At 42.4% G+C, this 16,905-nt stretch overlaps 1 protein-coding gene across 5 annotated transcripts in view; it reads left to right on the forward strand.

The window, feature by feature from the left end:
* jakmip3 (Janus kinase and microtubule interacting protein 3) overlaps window positions 1-16,905 on the forward strand; it is a 34,937-nt gene that overhangs the window by 5,300 nt on the left and 12,732 nt on the right. For 3 of the 5 annotated variants that reach the window (XM_085169823.1, XM_085169824.1, XM_085169825.1), the window contains exons 5-13: window positions 2,176-2,370; window positions 5,963-6,076; window positions 7,573-7,728; window positions 12,391-12,528; window positions 13,263-13,298; window positions 13,442-13,513; window positions 14,918-15,022; window positions 15,723-15,851; window positions 15,939-16,022. In XM_085169823.1, coding sequence (XP_085025949.1) covers window positions 2,176-2,370; window positions 5,963-6,076; window positions 7,573-7,728; window positions 12,391-12,528; window positions 13,263-13,298; window positions 13,442-13,513; window positions 14,918-15,022; window positions 15,723-15,851; window positions 15,939-16,022 — 1,029 coding nt within the window. The remainder of the gene's footprint in view (window positions 1-2,175; window positions 2,371-5,962; window positions 6,077-7,572; window positions 7,729-12,390; window positions 12,529-13,262; window positions 13,299-13,441; window positions 13,514-14,917; window positions 15,023-15,722; window positions 15,852-15,938; window positions 16,023-16,905) is intronic. The other 2 variants (XM_085169826.1, XM_085169827.1) reach the window with 2 other exon arrangements.

Here is a 16,905-nt window from a genome sequence, read left to right on the forward strand (position 1 = left end):
ACTTATTTCTCTCAAAGTTAAAAAATCTGTATTTTTATCACGTACAAGGTTCGTGCCTCTGGCCATGGAACGAAACTTTTCAAGATTTCATTTTGACCTATGTCCTCGGAGCCCGAACCCTCCCTCACATACTTCCTTTACTTAGAAACAAAAATTCGCACCCCAAGACTTTATGTGGGTGGTTACCAGGTTACACCAATCTCACCTTTTAGGTTAGTGATTGTGTAAGTAAACGTACGACTCACTTACATATTTGAATTTTGAATTGAAATTTTTATTTCAGTCAACAACAACAACAGATTATAATTTTACATAAAAGTACTGAAACAGTAACCGAAAAAGGAATAGGCTGAAGCCTTGTGGCTTATACTTATCCTCTCCCTTACCCCCATAGAAATAATCAAATCCTTAACCAAGAAAATAAATAGCATTGATAAATAAGTTGTATAACAGTTTGAAAAGAAATCAATGATAAATCAAGAAATTAAATCAACACAAAACATTTTTAACAAACCAAATTTCTATAACCTTGTGTAATACTAATTTTTAAAATCTTCCTGAAGAATGACAAAGAAAAACACATCTTCAGTTCATCATTAAGTCCATCCCATAATTTCACTCCCCAAACTGACACATCTATACTTAACATTGGTTCACTTTAGGCATTTCAAACTTATAAGACCCCCTCAAATCATATTTTCCATCTCTTAGTTGAAACATACTTAAATACAAATTGGATCATTCTTTTTAATCACTCGATATATCATTTCTAAAGTTTTAGAATATATAATGTCCATGAATTTTAACATCGATGATCCTACAAAAAACTGGTTGGTTCCCTATATCCAACTTTATTTATTATTCTAATAGCTCTTTTTTGCAATTTAAATATTGAATCCAAATATGTTTTGTATGTGTTCCCCCAAATTTCCACACAATAGGTCATATAAGGCCAACAAAGGGAAGTATACAATAAATAAAGGCAGTTCTTATTCAAAAAGTCTCTTGTTTTATAAAGAATAGAAACAGACTTGGATAATTTCCATTTCACATGTTCTATGTGGGGCTTCCAACAAAGTTTATCATCATTAATTACTCCTAAAAATTTTGTCTCATATACTCTTTCAATTTCAACATTATTTAAATTCAATTTTACTTTAATATTACTTTTACTACCTCCAAATAACATAAATTTTGCTTTACTTTCATTCAGTGATAGTTTATTAAATACAAACCATCTATTTAACTTCATGAGTTCTGTTTCCACTGTTTTCAGTAATTTCTTTATGTCTTTTCCAGAGCAAAATAAGTTTGTATCATCAGCAAACATCACATATTTTAAAGTATCACTGGCTGTACAAATATCATTTATATAAAGTAAAAATAACTTAGGTCCCAAAACAGATCCTTGAGGAACTCCACAAGTTTAGATTTCATGTTATTAATACTCACATATTGGAACCTATTATTCAAGTAACTATTTAAGCAAAATTGTACAACACCTCTTAAACCATACCTTTCACACTTCTGTAAAAGTAAAGAAAGATCTATCGTATCAAAGGCTTTACGTAAATCAATAAACACACCTATTCCAAACTGTTTTTCATCCACAGCCGTTGCAATATTTTCAATAAATTCCATCACAGCTAGCACATTTGATGGGGTTGGAAGTTCACAGTAAAATCACAGATGCAAACTAGATCCAGCACCAAAGCAGCTGCACTAACATCCTGCAAAAGTTACCTGAGACATCAGCCAAAATAATTTATCACAAAACGTTATGACTCTAGCTTGTTTATGAGCGTGTGCACCTCCAGATTTCTCTGGACAAACCCGAAACTCAGGATACTCAGTGTACTATACACAAGTTATTCAGGTACAAAAATCACCTGCTTCATTTTACATTACAAAGACTAGAAAGTCTTTTCTGGACTCTCACGTGTGTGTTTGAAATAACCCAAGCCTCAGTTCTCACCCCTCACCTGTCTCTGATAAAACAAAGACATCGCTGACTAACCTTGCGTCCTCTAACCTGTCTCGCTGTCTGTCGCTCACCTGTCCGTCTCACCTGTCTGTGTCTCACCTGACTGAAGAGAGAGAACTGAAGGACGTAGCTGACTAACCCCGCCTCCTCTAACCTGTCTCAATGTCTGTCTCTCACCTGTCTGTGCGCAGATGGATGAGATAAAGCTGAAGGACAGAGCTGTCAGTGTTTTGGACAAAGCCCTCGGTCTGCAGGCTGGACACGCCCACCGCCTCCAGCTGCAGACTCAGGCTGCTGAACAGCAAATTGCAGCCCTGAGAGATGCACAGAGGGCGGGGCTAAACCACCCCACTCTTAACCCCAACCCCAACAACGCTCCTCACATTGTAAGCTCCGCCTCTTCCTGCTTGTTTAAACTGCATGTGAAACAGCCATCTCATTTGCTTCATGTCACAAAAGCCCCCGAGCGTTACAGTGGGACTTCCTGTTTGTGTTGTGATCCTGATTCATGACTGTGTCGCCCTCAGCTGTGTGCCAGGCACGAGCCTGCACCAGTGCAGAAACAAAAGCAGATTCAGCAACTCTCTGCTGACATGTACCGCCTGTCGTCATGGCTGCGATTGTGACTTTAGTGATACGAGCCTGCTGTATTCACCGAATACAATATTCACAGCATCACAGACCAAACGGCAGCAGTCAAAGACAGAATAACACCTACAGAGCAGCTGTTCACAGAGAGTTAAACTGGCACAGCATCTCTCTATTGTGCTGTCTGCAGTGTTTCCCTTCACTGTCCACATAGACCAGAAGGAGGCAGCAGTTCAGCTAAAATAATCCAGCAAACATTCCCAATGTCAGCTCTCAGGGGCTTCATCAACTATCAATATACTCAACATTCACTGAGCCATCCAGAAACCTGTACACAAATAAGATTATGTGTTCAGGTGACTAATGCTGTCACAAAACTGAAGCCTAATTTTAAAAGTAGAGTGTGCACAGAAGAGGGGCCTGAAAACTGAAGGCTCCGCCTCCCATTCTACTTTTAAATACTCTAGGAACAACAAGTAGGCCTGCAGAGCGAGAGCGAAGTGCTCTAATAGGGTGATATGGTACTACAAGGTCATTAAGATAAGATGGGGCCTGATTATTTAAGACCTTGTATGTGAGGAGCAGGATTTTGAATTCTGGATTTAACAGGAAGCCAAAACAGGAGAAATCTGCTCTCTCTTTCTAGTCCCTGTCAGGACTCTTGCTGCAGCATTTTGGATTAACTGAAGGCTTTTCAGTGAGTTTTTTGGACATCCTGATAATAATGAATTACAGTTGTCCAGCCTGGAAGTAATAAATGCATGAACTAGTTTTTCAGCGTCACTCTGAGACAGGATATTTCTAACTTTAGAGATGTTGCACAAATGGAAGAACGCAGTCTTACATATTTGTTTAATATGTGCGTTGAAGGACATGTCCTGGTCAAAAATGACTCCAAGGTTCCTCACAGTGTTACTGGAGGCCAAGGTAATGCCATCCAGAGGAAGAATCTGGTTAGATACCATATTTCTAAGCTTTTCAGCGCCGAGTACAATAACCTCAGTTTGATCTGAATTAAGAAGCAGAAAGTTAGTGGCCATCCAGGTCTTTATGTCTTTAAGACATTCCCTCATGGGTAGATAAAGTTTGGTATTATCCTCATAGCAGTAAAAATGTATGGCGAGCCTTTGAATGACACTGCCCTGATACTGATTGTGCAGAACCTTGTGGAACTTTATAATTAACTTAAGTGTGTAAAGAAGACTCCCTATTTACATGGAGAAATTGGAGTCTGTTATTTAGATATGATTAGAGAAACCACAGCAGTGCCTTCTCTAATCGCTGTAACAAAAATACACTGAGGTCTACTGGACAGATCATTTGTAACCTTCACTAAAGCTGTTTACTGTGAGGAGCTCTGACTGACTGAAACTCTTCAAATATAGTTCATATAAACTGTGTGAATGTGTTAACACTAACCCTTTCCAAACTGTTGAGTTGGTATCTTGATGCATGCTCATCCAGGTAAGTAAACCCCAAAAGGTTGATTCTGTTTATCTGGATGTTTTCAGTGGGAGAACCTTTCTGTCACTCATCCAGGTAGGGCTGCTCGATTATGGCAAAAATGATAATCACGATTATTTTCACTGAGATCTCGATTATTTGACGATATTTATTTATCAATAACAATGTGTTGAATAATGACTTTAAAGATTGTCAAAAATAATATAAAATAGTGCAAATACTGATAACAGTGCAAATGTTTGCAATATAAAAATAAATGAAAAATGTAAACATCTATGTTTAGTGAAGTTTGCAGTGTTGCTCTGTGGTGCAGCTACGACACTGTAGCAAAGTTTACACACTGTGTCTACTTGATCCACGTCTGACTCGAACCCATAATGTTTCCACACCACTGAAGTTTTTTTACCTCTTTTCAACCAACAGCAGTCACTCTCCTCTCCAAATAACTTCTGCTTAGCTTTCTGAGCTTCCCTCGGGTCCTCTTAATCAGCCGTCCCCAACCCCCGGGCCTCGGACCCCCGGGCCTCGGACCCCCGGGCCTCGGACCCCCGGGCCTCGGACCCCCGGGCCTCGGACCGGTACCAGTCCGGGAGTCGTTTGGTACCGGGCCCCGAGAGTTGAGGCTCAGGTGTGAAATGTATAGTTTTCAGGGTTTTTATCGGTTTTCAGAGTTATTTTGTTATCATTTTTATCGTTTACTCGGTTTTCCTGGGTCTTTTCACGTGTGTTATGAATAAATCTTCTTTTTTTCGGTACCAGTACTAGTTTTATTTTGTTGTATTTATCCGCGACACCTTAAAGGCCGGTCCATGAAAATATTGTCGGGCATAAACCGGTCCGTGGCGCAAAAAAGGTTGGAGACCGCTGCTCTTAATTGTTGTGACACGTGTTTGAAATGCAGAGCGGTGCGCTCGATTTGCCGCACGGAGCAGCGCGAGAGTAAAGCACGAGGGAGGGGCTAATAATCGGCTCAGTCATTTTTAATGATGGTTGAAAGCCCAGATCGTAATCGAGATTAAAATTCGATTAATTGAGCAGCTCTACATCCATCCATTCTTCAGTCTGACTGCAAATGTCCAACCTTATAAACAGCACGTTTGCACAGTGACTGAAGCTAGCACCTCTGACGAACAGTGGGCTGGGAGGTCAGTTTCATAGTCATTGTTGAGATGGTACTTGACCTAATGACTGCTCTGTGACTACTAATATCCAACATGTTTTAAATAACACAGTATAATACCCCCTAATAGTTAGACAGAGTCATGCTGTACTTCTCTCAAAGTTTACCACCAGAGGCACCTTTCTTATAAATAATATCCCAGTTCCCCAGGCGAGTGTTTCAGGGCCTTCCTACCCATCCTAACAGGTAAAGTCCTGAGTTACCATCCAGACTAATTTGAGACCGGAAATTAAGGCCAATAACAGGTTGACTTCAGCCAAGCTTTTTGCTGTTTCACCTGAAGAAATTTGGTGTCTACACAAACTGCATGTGCAGTCTTCTTCTACAGACCAGGCTAAAGGGGCTATGGTAGACAGAGAGACAAAGAAAACTTGGCCTGGAGCGAACCAGACCTTTTGCACTCTAGCAGAAAGATGCACTCAACTTTCCCCTGGACCTTTTAAAACTTTACTGACTAGTTATCAGCGAGTGATAGAACTAAAATGGGATGTCTATAATCACTAGTAAAGTCTTCTGTAAAGCTGTGTTGACTTTGCGCCAAAGTTCCTTAGAGGTTCACCTTTTAACACCATTTGTACTCTTACTGAATTCTGCTGGAGAAATTCCTGTTGTATGAAAATACAAAAGAATCGTTAGATTTTTCACGTGTTTGCATGCTACCACGCTGATGAGGCCTGAATGCAGTTTGCTGTTAGGTATTTGGTTGGTGGCTGACCTTTGACCTGGGCTGTCGTTCTTGTGCTCAGTCTCAGGAGGATCGTGACACTCGGAGGTTTCAGCTGAAGATAGCTGAGCTCAGCGCCGTCGTCAGGAAGTTAGAGGATAGAAATGCTCTACTGTCAGAAGAACGCAACGAATTGGTAACGCACACACACACACACACACACACACACACCCATTGTGCTCATTTCTTTATCTTTTTACCTGTCATGTGTGGCAGTTTTAGCAAACAGAATCATGAATGCTTTGTTTTACCAAGAGGAGAACTATGGACTCTCTGTAGGCTCCTATTGCTAATCTGTTTTTTGTTTATATATATATATATATATATATATATATTACATTATTATCAGAGTGGGTGTTGTGCTGAAGCAGACAGGAGGTTGAAGGCCAGTTTGGTGAAGGTGGGGAGTCAAACAGGGTCTCCACCTGCTGCATCTCTAACAAAACACAAAGCACCTGAAGGACACGATGGCAGCTCGGGAGCCTCCGTGGACGAGTTTCTTTCAGATCAGGAACAGGACTTTGCATTGCTCCAGGATCTCTGTGAGAAACTGAAGTTTGTTGCTCTCAGCTCCCAGCCACGGCTCTACACCAGCTCGTTCTGTTTCAAGTTTTCCAATTTGGACACAGTTGGTCTGGGTCTGCGTCCATCAGCTTGCTTACGTCCCAGATGATGGAAGCCGATGTTTTACCATGTGGAGTTTGAGGTGGATCTAGATGTAATGTCTCACTGTAGTTTGCAGGTCCTTTGCTGCCTTCTCTAGCATGCTGCAGGCCTGTCGTCGAGCTCCAGCTCCAGGCCTGCAGCATGCTAGGCCTGGAGCTCGACGACAGTTTCCTTGATTTTTTAATTTTCGACTGAGATCTGGGTCATACCGTCGCTGAGGGATGACCCCGACTCTTCCCGGCCACAGCAGTGAGTGTGTTCACCTGCGGCTGACTCCACGGACTTATGCAGCACCTGAAAGTCTTTATGCAAGATTTCCAGTGGGGGCAGGTATATGTCAAAGCTCGAGGGTTTTTTTTATCTATGGACACCAAAATCTCCATCGTGTTGCTAGTCTGAGGAGAAGCCCGTTCCAAACATGGCAACAGTCCTTTGCTGCTGGATGGAGTCAGTGCCTTGTTTCCCCATAACAATGGACCTGAAACACGTGTCAGTATACTGCTTCTGCTGTCCCGGTCTTCTTTGTGGTGCTTAAGTTGGTTGAAACACAGTTTTCAAGCTGGCAGAGAAAACTAGTGACTGAAATGTTCTCAATCGCCCGGTGAGATTCACGCTGGGTCTCGTGTTACTATAGTATAGCTCCTCCTTCCCTTTATTGTCCTAACTCTAACCCAGGCTGATCCTAACTTATAAGGCGGCTACACCTGTAGAGGGTAATGTTGAGTAAATTAATTGTTACATTCCACCTTATGCAGCTAATGAACCGCAACTCATGCAATGGCTCTCCAGTCCAGGAAACAAAATATGGAGCTTGAAATGAGACAGTAAGCTTAATGGACTCCAATCATAAGAACCACAAACCCTGTAGGGCACTGTCACCCTAATGTTATCTTACCTGGGGCTGATGAATTACTTGATAAAATCCTCTTCCTGTCTGTATGTTTTTATTTCTCGTGTGTTCTGTAGTTGAAGCGCCTGAGAGAGGCCGAGAGTCAGTTTCTTCCTCTTCTGGACAAGAACAAACGTCTGAGCCGCAAAAACGAAGAGCTGGCTCTAGCGCTGCGTCGACTCGATAACAAGCTTCGCTTCGTCACCCAGGAGAATCTGGAGATGGTAACTATGGTAACCTCTGACTCTAACACACCCTATTCTGTATCAGTCAAACTGGTGATGTGATGTCCAGCTTCCACACGCAGTTACTGCTTTTTACCAGCAGGTGTCAGGATTCACTCACACTTCAGGGTTAAGTACTTCATTGACAACCCGATTACAAGACTCTGAAGTTTAATTTGTCATTTTATTTGGAGCTTTCACCAATGATCCAAAAGATTGAATGATCCAGATTATAAAGCAGGATGCTGCTGCTCGCTGCCACGTTTGAGCCTGGCAGGACTCTTGGTGTCTTGTAGAATAGAATAGATCTGTATTGTCACTGTTACAAGAACAATGAAACACAGTTTGGCATCTCTCCGTTGGCAGGATGTAGATTTACATTCAGTTTTTGGATAGGAGAGGAAGATAAGTTTAAGGGCACCTACTCAGGGAGTGTGTGTAACACACAATAGAGTAACACAGGCATTTACACAAAAAAGATATGTACAAGTTATACATACAAAGGAGTACATACGCATACACACATACATACCTACCTATATACACAGATATATACGTACGTTTTAACAGTTAATGTAAATCTATCTCATATACAGGAAACAAAGTGTCGTCTATTCTTCACATTTCTGTCCCTGGATAAATGAAAATATTCTGAATTTTAGGAAATATTGTCTTAAGTTAGAACGTTTATGGAAGGCTTCCAAGCTCGAGGTTCATGGGATACATGTCAAGGAATCAATTTCCTCACTTAATGACATGATACAAAAATACCAGAACTGAATTTCAAAAAAGAACCAAAGTGTTGTTTGAATGTCGTCTCTCCTGATATTCCTCACGTACCAGTCTATACTAAATCTGATTGTAATGAATTTTTGAACTATTTTGTAAATTAAGTCGCTGCCATCAGGTCTCTTATCTCTCCATCATCCTCTCAGTATCACACTGAAAATGTCAAAATGATCATTTATGTCAAAAACCGTTGCAGAACAACTGAACAACTTTTTGGAGAAGAACGATGTTCTGGACATTTTCCAAGTCTGGTTTCCACAAATTGCACTCGACTCAAACCACTTTACTCAAAGTGTGTGGTGACATGTTGATGGCAGCAGACTCTGGGGAGTGCACCGTACGGGTTATACTGGTTCTCTCCTCAGCTTTTGATGCTGTTGATCACAGCATCCTGATAAATAGGCTAAAGGACTTGTTCAGGATTACTGGTGTTGTTTTAAATGGTTTATGTCGTATCTATCTGAGAGATCTTTTACTGTCTGTATGAATCATGTGTTGTCTGAAACATCAGTTCTGCCTTCTGGGGCACCTCAAGGATCTGTTTTAGGTCCGATTATAGTTACAGTATAGTTACAGTATAGTTATAGTAAACTTTATTCAAACACAGTGAAGCAGTGCTGCATCAGCTGCTGAGCATTTCTTCCACATCTATTCAGTTTAGTTATATTTCTATATGAAAGAAAAGACAACCCATCACGGCCAAGCACTTTAATTCAATTTTCAATTCAATGTTATTTATATAGCACCAAATCACAACAAAAGTCGCCTCAAGGCGCTTCATAGATACAGAGAAAAGCCCAACAATCATATGACCCCCTATGAGCAGCACTTTGGCGACAGTGGGAAGGAAAAACTCCGTTTTAACAGGAAGAAACCTCCGGCAGAACCAGGCTCAGGGAGGGGCGGCCATCTGCTGTGATTGGTTGGGGTGAGAGAAGGAAGACAGGATAAAGACATGCTGTGGAAGAGAGACAGAGATTAATAACAGATACGATTCAATACAGAGAGGTCTGTTAACACATAGTGAGTGAGAAAGGTGACTGGAAAGGAAAAACTCAATGCATCATGGGAATCCCCCGGCAGCCTACATCTATTGCAGCATAACTAAGGGAGGATTCAGGGTCACCTGGTCCAGCCCTAACTATATGCTTTAGCAAAAAGGAAAGTTTGAAGCCTAATCTTAAAAGTAGAGATAGTGTCTGTCTCCTGAATCCAAACTGGAAGCTGGTTCCACAGAAGAGGGGCCTGAAAACTGAAGGCTCTCCCTCCCATTCTACTTTTAAATACTCTAGGAACAACAAGTAGGCCTGCAGAGCGAGAGCGAAGTGCTCTAATAGGGTGATATGGTACTACAAGGTCATTAAGATAAGATGGGGCCTGATTATTTAAGACCTTGTATGTGAGGAGCAGGATTTTGAATTCAATTCTGGATTTAACAGGAAGCCAATGAAGGGAAGCCAAAACAGGAGAAATATGCTCTCTCTTTCTAGTCCCTGTCAGTACTCTTGCTGCAGCATTTTGGATTAATTGAAGGCTTTTCAGTGAGTTTTTTGGACATCCTGATAATAATGAATTGCAGTAGTCCAGCCTGGAAGTAATAAATGCATGAACTAGTTTTTCAGCGTCACTCTGAGACAGGATATTTCTAATTTTAGAGATGTTGCGCAAATGGAAGAACGCAGTCTTACATATTTGTTTAATATGTGCGTTGAAGGACATATCCTGGTCAAAAATGACTCCAAGGTTCCTCACAGTGTTACTGGAGGCCAAGGTAATGCCATCCAGAGTAAGAATCTGGTTAGATACCATATTTCTAAGCTTTTCAGCGCCGAGTACAATGACCTCAGTTTTATCTGAATTAAGAAGCAGAAAGTTAGTGGCCATCCAAGTCTTTATGTCTTTAAGACATTCCTGCAGTTTAACTCATTGGTGTGTGTTATCTGGCTTCATGGACAGATAGAGCTGGGTGTCATCTGCATAGCAGTGAAAATGTACAGTGGGGCAAAAAAGTATTTAGTCAGCCACCGATTGTGCAAGTTCCCCCACTTAAAATGATGACAGAGGTCAGTAATTTGCACCAGAGGTACACTTCAACTGTGAGAGACAGAATGTGAAAAAAAAATCCATGAATTCACATGGTAGGATTTGTAAAGAATTTATTCGTAAATCAGGGTGGAAAATAAGTATTTGGTCCACTCAAACAAGGAAAATCCCTGGCTCTCACAGACCTGTAACGTCTTCTGTAAGAAGCTTTTCTGTCCCCCACTCGTTACCTGTATGAATGGCACCTGTTTGACCTCATCATCTGTATAAAAGACACCTGTCCACAGCCTCAACCAGTCAGACTCCAAACTCCGCCATGGCCAAGACCAAAGAGCTTTCGAAGGACACCAGGAAAAGAATTGTAGACCTGCACCAGACTGGGAAGAGTGAATCTACAATAGGCAAGCAGCTTGGTGTGAAAAAATCAACTGTGGGAGCAATCATCAGAAAATGGAAGACATACAAGACCACTGATAATCTCCCTCGATCTGGGGCTCCACGCAAGATCTCATCCCGTGGGGTCAAAATGATCATGAGAACGGTGAGCAAAGATCCCAGAACCACACGGGGGGACCTGGTGAATGACCTGCAGAGAGCTGGGACCAAAGTAACAAAGGTCACCATCAGTAACACACTACAACGGCAGGGAATCAAATCCCGCAGTGCCAGACGTGTTCCGCTGCTGAAGCCAGTGCATGTCCAGGCCCGTCTGAAGTTTGCCAGAGAGCACATGGATGATACAGCAGAGGATTGGGAGAATGTCATGTGGTCAGATGAAACCAAAGTAGAACTTTTTGGTATAAACTCAACTCGTCGTGTTTGGAGGAAGAAGAATACTGAGTTGCATCCCAAGAACACCATGCCTACTGTGAAGCATGGGGGTGGAAACATCATGCTATGGGGCTGTTTTTCTGCCAAGGGGACAGGACGACTGATCCGTGTTAAGGACAGAATGAATGGGGCCAAGTATCGTGAGATTTTGAGCCAAAACCTCCTTCCATCAGTGAGAACTTTGAAGATGAAACGAGGCTGGGTCTTCCAACATGACAATGATCCAAAACACACCGCCCGGGCAACAAAGGAGTGGCTCCGTAAGAAGCATTTGAAAGTCCTGGAGTGGCCTAGCCAGTCTCCAGACCTCAACCCCATAGAAAATCTGTGGCGGGAGTTGAAAGTCCGTGTTGCTCGGCGACAGCCCCAAAACATCACTGCTCTTGAGAAGATCTGCATGGAGGAATGGGCCAAAATACCAGCTACTGTGTGTGCAAACCTGGTAAAGACCTATAGTAAACGTTTGACCTCTGTTATTGCCAACAAAGGTTATGTTACAAAGTATTGAGTTGTATTTTTGTTATTGACCAAATACTTATTTTCCACCCTGATTTACGAATAAATTCTTTACAAATCCTACCATGTGAATTCAGGGATTTTTTTTTTCACATTCTGTCTCTCACAGTTGAAGTGTACCTCTGGTGCAAATTACTGACCTCTGTCATCATTTTAAGTGGGGGAACTTGCACAATCGGTGGCTGACTAAATACTTTTTTGCCCCACTGTATGCTATGTCTTCTAATGATGCTGCCTAGGGGAAGCATGTATAATGTAAACAGAATTGGTCCTAGCACTGAACCCTGTGGAACTCCATAATTAACCTCAGTGTGTGAAGAGGACTCTCCATTTACATGCACAAATTGGAGTCTATTAGATAGATATGATACAAACCACTGCAGCACAATACCTGTAATACCTACAGCATGTTCTAATCGCTCTAATAGAATATTATGGTTATACTTTAGCGTACCATTGCTATGGTAACAGCCATGCTTTTGTGGTCCACAGAGGAGGCCGAGTTCATTAAATGATCTGGACCGCAGCCACTCCACCAGTTACCACGGTTACAGTCAGGACGAGAGAGAGATGGAGTTTCTGCGGCTACAAGTCCTGGAGCAGCAACACATCATTGATGACCTGTCCAAGGTACCCATACACCTGATTCAGTTCAATTCAGTTCAGTTTGTATCGCGCCAAATCACATCAGGAGTTGCCTCAAGGCGCTTTACGTTGTAAAAGAAATACCCTACAATGATACAAATAAACCAGAGTAAATCTCAACAATCATATGACTGCCTATGAGCAGCACTTTGGCGACAGTGGGAAGGAAAAACTCACTTTTAACAGGAAGAAACCTCCAGCAGAACCAGGCTCAGGGAGGGGCGGGGCCATCTGCTGTCAACAGGAAGAAGCCAAAGATTAATAATAACTAGTAATTAAATGCAGAGAGTTGTATAAAAACATAGTGAGTGAAGAAGAAACACCCAGTGCATCATGGGAATCCCCGGCAGCCTACGTCTATTGCAGCATAACTAAGGGAGGATTCAGGGTCACCTGGTCCAGCCCTAACTATATGCTTTAGCAAAAAGGAAAGTTTGAAGCCTAATCTTGAAACAATCCAGGGTCTACCCTGTGTCTTGCCCTAAGACAGCTGTAATAGAGAGAATAAGTGGGAGGGGGATGGATGGACACACATATGTGTTCATTCATAGTTTTGATGCCTTCAGTGAGAAACCACAATGTGAAAAAAACCCATTAAGTGAGCAACTGTGTCCATACAAGTAATACTGTTACTGCTCCTACTAGTACTACACACACTCACACATTTATACTTGTACTACAGTTCAGTGCTTCACTTTAATAAAACTTTGTGTTTACAGGCTCTGGAGACAGCTGGTTATGTGAAGAATGTGATTGTAAGTATTGAAGTGTTAATACAGTTGTTGTGTGTCCTGTGTGATGGATTGTGAGCTTTGTATCTAACATGCATAGAATCAGTGATAACCCTGAGAGTCAGATCTTTCTATTAATAGTGAAACATGCTGCTGTCTGTCTGCAGGAGAGAGACATGTTACTGAGGTACCGCCGTCAGGAATCAGTGAGGAGGAAACGGACCTTCAGAGCCTGCAGGGTGAGGCCAGGCCTGTACCCCCATATTTCTTTGTTTGTGTGTGCAGAGAAGTGTATGACAAAGCCAGGTTAATTTAGCGAGTTGTTTACCTATTGAATCTCCATGAAAACCTGGTCAGAAGCAAGTGACCCTCAGCTTTTCTTTCATGTGCAGAATGCTTTCAGTGTGATAGATGTTTTGTGTACAGCTTGTTCCTGAAAGCAGCAAATGAAGCCCTGCTGTAAAGCTGAATGTGCATCCCATTACACAAAGTGAAGTTGGAGCGATGAAGTCATTTTTGGACCAATTTTGGTTTTAAATGTCTGCTTAATGTTGTCGTCAGTAGAAACGACGTGTAGGGGCTATTTATGGCACATTGAGGAGGATGGAAACCTCAACGTTTACATTTACTGGAAACCCACAAACACAGACCAGTACCTACTCCCCACTTGTCTTCCACCACCCTCTGGAACACAAACTTGGGGAAATCGGGATCCTGCAACCCTGGGAAAAACATCCCCTCTAAGCCAGAAGGGGAAACAAAGGAACACACATGTAAAGAAGTGTACCCAGCCACACACTCAGACACAAACTGGTTCATCCCAAGCACCACCTCAACAATGTAGCGTAGCTGTACAGTGTAGGGAGGAGTGCTCAGACCTCTACACTGGAGACACCAAACAGCCACTTTATAAACGCACAACACAGAAGAGCCACCTCCACGGGACGAGACTCGGCTGTACTAAAGGTCAAAGGTCACTGCTTTAAGGATGCAAATGTTCACATGTTGGACAGAGAGGACAGGTTTGAAAGAGGAGTGAAAGAAGCATCTATGTCCACTGTGAATGGCCGTCTTTGAACAGAGGGCGGGGCTTACGACACCAACTGTCTGCCATCTATAATCCAGTTCTGAGATCCGTCACAGAGACCTTAACGCCCACTCACATGGGTGAGTTGATCTCAATAGGTCACATGACTCACGATGGTTCAACTAAACCTCTGCTAATAGCAACTACACCTTTTTTCACACTTTGGCTCCTGTGATGAGGGTAATGATCAAATAAGGCACAAACGAGATAAACGAGTCAAGTCGCTTGTGTTTTTACAAGCTCCTTAAATTAAGTCACCATGGTGACAGACATTCAGTGTTTTCTGATAATGATTGAAATATTAAAAGGTCACAAACTAAACAGTGTTTACTAATTCAGAGTCTTCGCCTGTCACGGCTCCATCAGTAATTGGCTTTGACCAATCAGGTTACAGCCCAATCAGCTGGTTGGACCAACTGTGGTCAGCTCTTCTGGACCAGAAATCAGATCTCTGATGATCTGTGAAGCATCCTGAACTGGGTGTGATGTCTTGATGGTGTTACGGCACTTTGTGGTGAGTTTTCAGAACTACGTTGTGTCTCTGTGTTGCCTGCAGGTCATTGAGACGTTTTATGGCTATGATGAAGAGGCGTCTGTGGATTCTGATGGCTCGTCTTTGTCCTTTCACACTGACAGAACTCCAGATACTGAACCAGACGAGGTACGACACACACGTACGCACACACACTGTTTCCAAAGGTGAGGACATCCAAACATGTTCTTAAGTCCAGTGGGATGTAAAAGGAAACTGCTGGTAGTTTCTGAGATCCACCGTTGCTAGATTTTAAATAATAATTCATATAGTAACAACAAAACATCCTTCAGGTACTTTTTAAGTTGTAACCTGCTTAAGCTGCCAGTGTCTATAACAGGGGCGTCCAACTCCAATCCTCGAGAGCTACAGTTCTGCAGCTTTTAGATGCATCCCTACTCCAACACAGCTGAATCAGATAGTTGAATTACCCATCAAGCTTTGCAAAGGCCTAGTAAGAAGCCATAAATTTGATTCAGGTGTGTCGGACCAAGGATGCGTCTAAAAACTCTCGAGGACTGGAGTTGGACCTGATCTATAAACAGTTAACTGCATCAGTCCTAATAGAGTCATTAAATTAAAAACAGAGCTGATGGAGATGATGACTGAGTTTAAATTTTAAATCTGAAGTGGCACGATATAAGCCATGTTTTTTTATATGTCCAGCAGTGACTTGCAAGTGTCTGATTGGCTGATATGTGTGTAGTTGTGCATGATTGGTTGTGCTATCTGTATTACGTTTCATGATGACAACAACAATGAGAGCTTGAGACTGTTTCAGTTACTGCTCTGACTCGCTGGTCTGAAGTTGGGGTTTTGTGTGTTTTAGTTATGCGTGCATGAGGAGGCGGAGCTTCGTTACCGTCAGCTGACTCAGGAGTACCAAGCGCTGCAGCGAGCGTATGCTCTGTTAGCGGAGACGAGCGGCGGAAACTACGATGCAGAGAAGGAGATCAAGGTGACCCCGGTGGGGGCACAGGGGGCTGCGTTAGCTGCAATGAAGCAAGGCACTAACAGGTCGACGGTTGTATTCTTTGTGTTTCAGACCAGAGAGCAGCTGCTGAGTGAGATCAGTCGATACCAGAGCAGAGTTTCAGATCTGGAATCAGCGCTGAAGCAGCAAGGACTGGTAACGTGCAAAACTGTTGAGTTTATAAAAAGCAGAAAGATTACAGAAGGATAAAACCAAGAGGAGGCAGGTGAAGGAGAATATTATCTGCATTCTGATTGGTTATAGAATCCTGCAATAAAGGGGTGTGTCTTCAAGCTAATCAAAGAACCAATCAGAGCCATACAGAGGTAGAGTAAACTACATAGTAGAACAGTTGTACTGCATAGAGAGCCAGCAGGAGGCACAGCTGTGACACAGTCTCCACTCACAGTGGCGGGCAGGTCGTATCTCCTCCTCGAGCTCTGACCTCAACGTCTGGAGAAAGAGGTAAAACCTTCATGTTGGTGCTTGGTAGGTGTAAAACCTCCACATCCAACAGTTGGTGTGTCCAAAGCGCTGTTTTTCCTGTAGGTTGAACCTCTACTGCACATGCCCAGAGTTACACAACATCACAGCTTCATCAGCTGCCATTTCTGCTGGTGCAAACGGTTGGAGAGGTAGTTCAGGAGAGCACGCCCTGACTTTTCTTTTTCATTTTCTCTCATAAATATGGATAAAGGTGAGAGGAAATCGTTGAATGCTTGACCAGATCCATGTTCATCCTGAAGATCTGTTAGACCAGGGGCCAGCAACCTTTCTGATGATGAGTGCCATCTAAAATTTCCTCAGAAGTCAATGTGCATTAGCAATCATTTTAATAACGCTCTATATGAACAGTTACACAATGGAAGAACAACTTTATAGAACTAGAAAAATTAGCATTTCCTGCGAAAATGCTGTGTGGATGCTGTAACGCTGAAGCTGTCTGCTGAAAATAGCTGAAAAGTTGCAACAATGGTAATAACTTTGCAAAAGCATAGAAACTTAGCAAAAATGTAATTACTTACTGCAATAACGAAGA

Source organism: Neolamprologus multifasciatus, chromosome 8 (genome assembly GCF_963576455.1).
Source record: "Neolamprologus multifasciatus chromosome 8, fNeoMul1.2, whole genome shotgun sequence".
NCBI lineage: Eukaryota > Metazoa > Chordata > Actinopteri > Cichliformes > Cichlidae > Neolamprologus > Neolamprologus multifasciatus.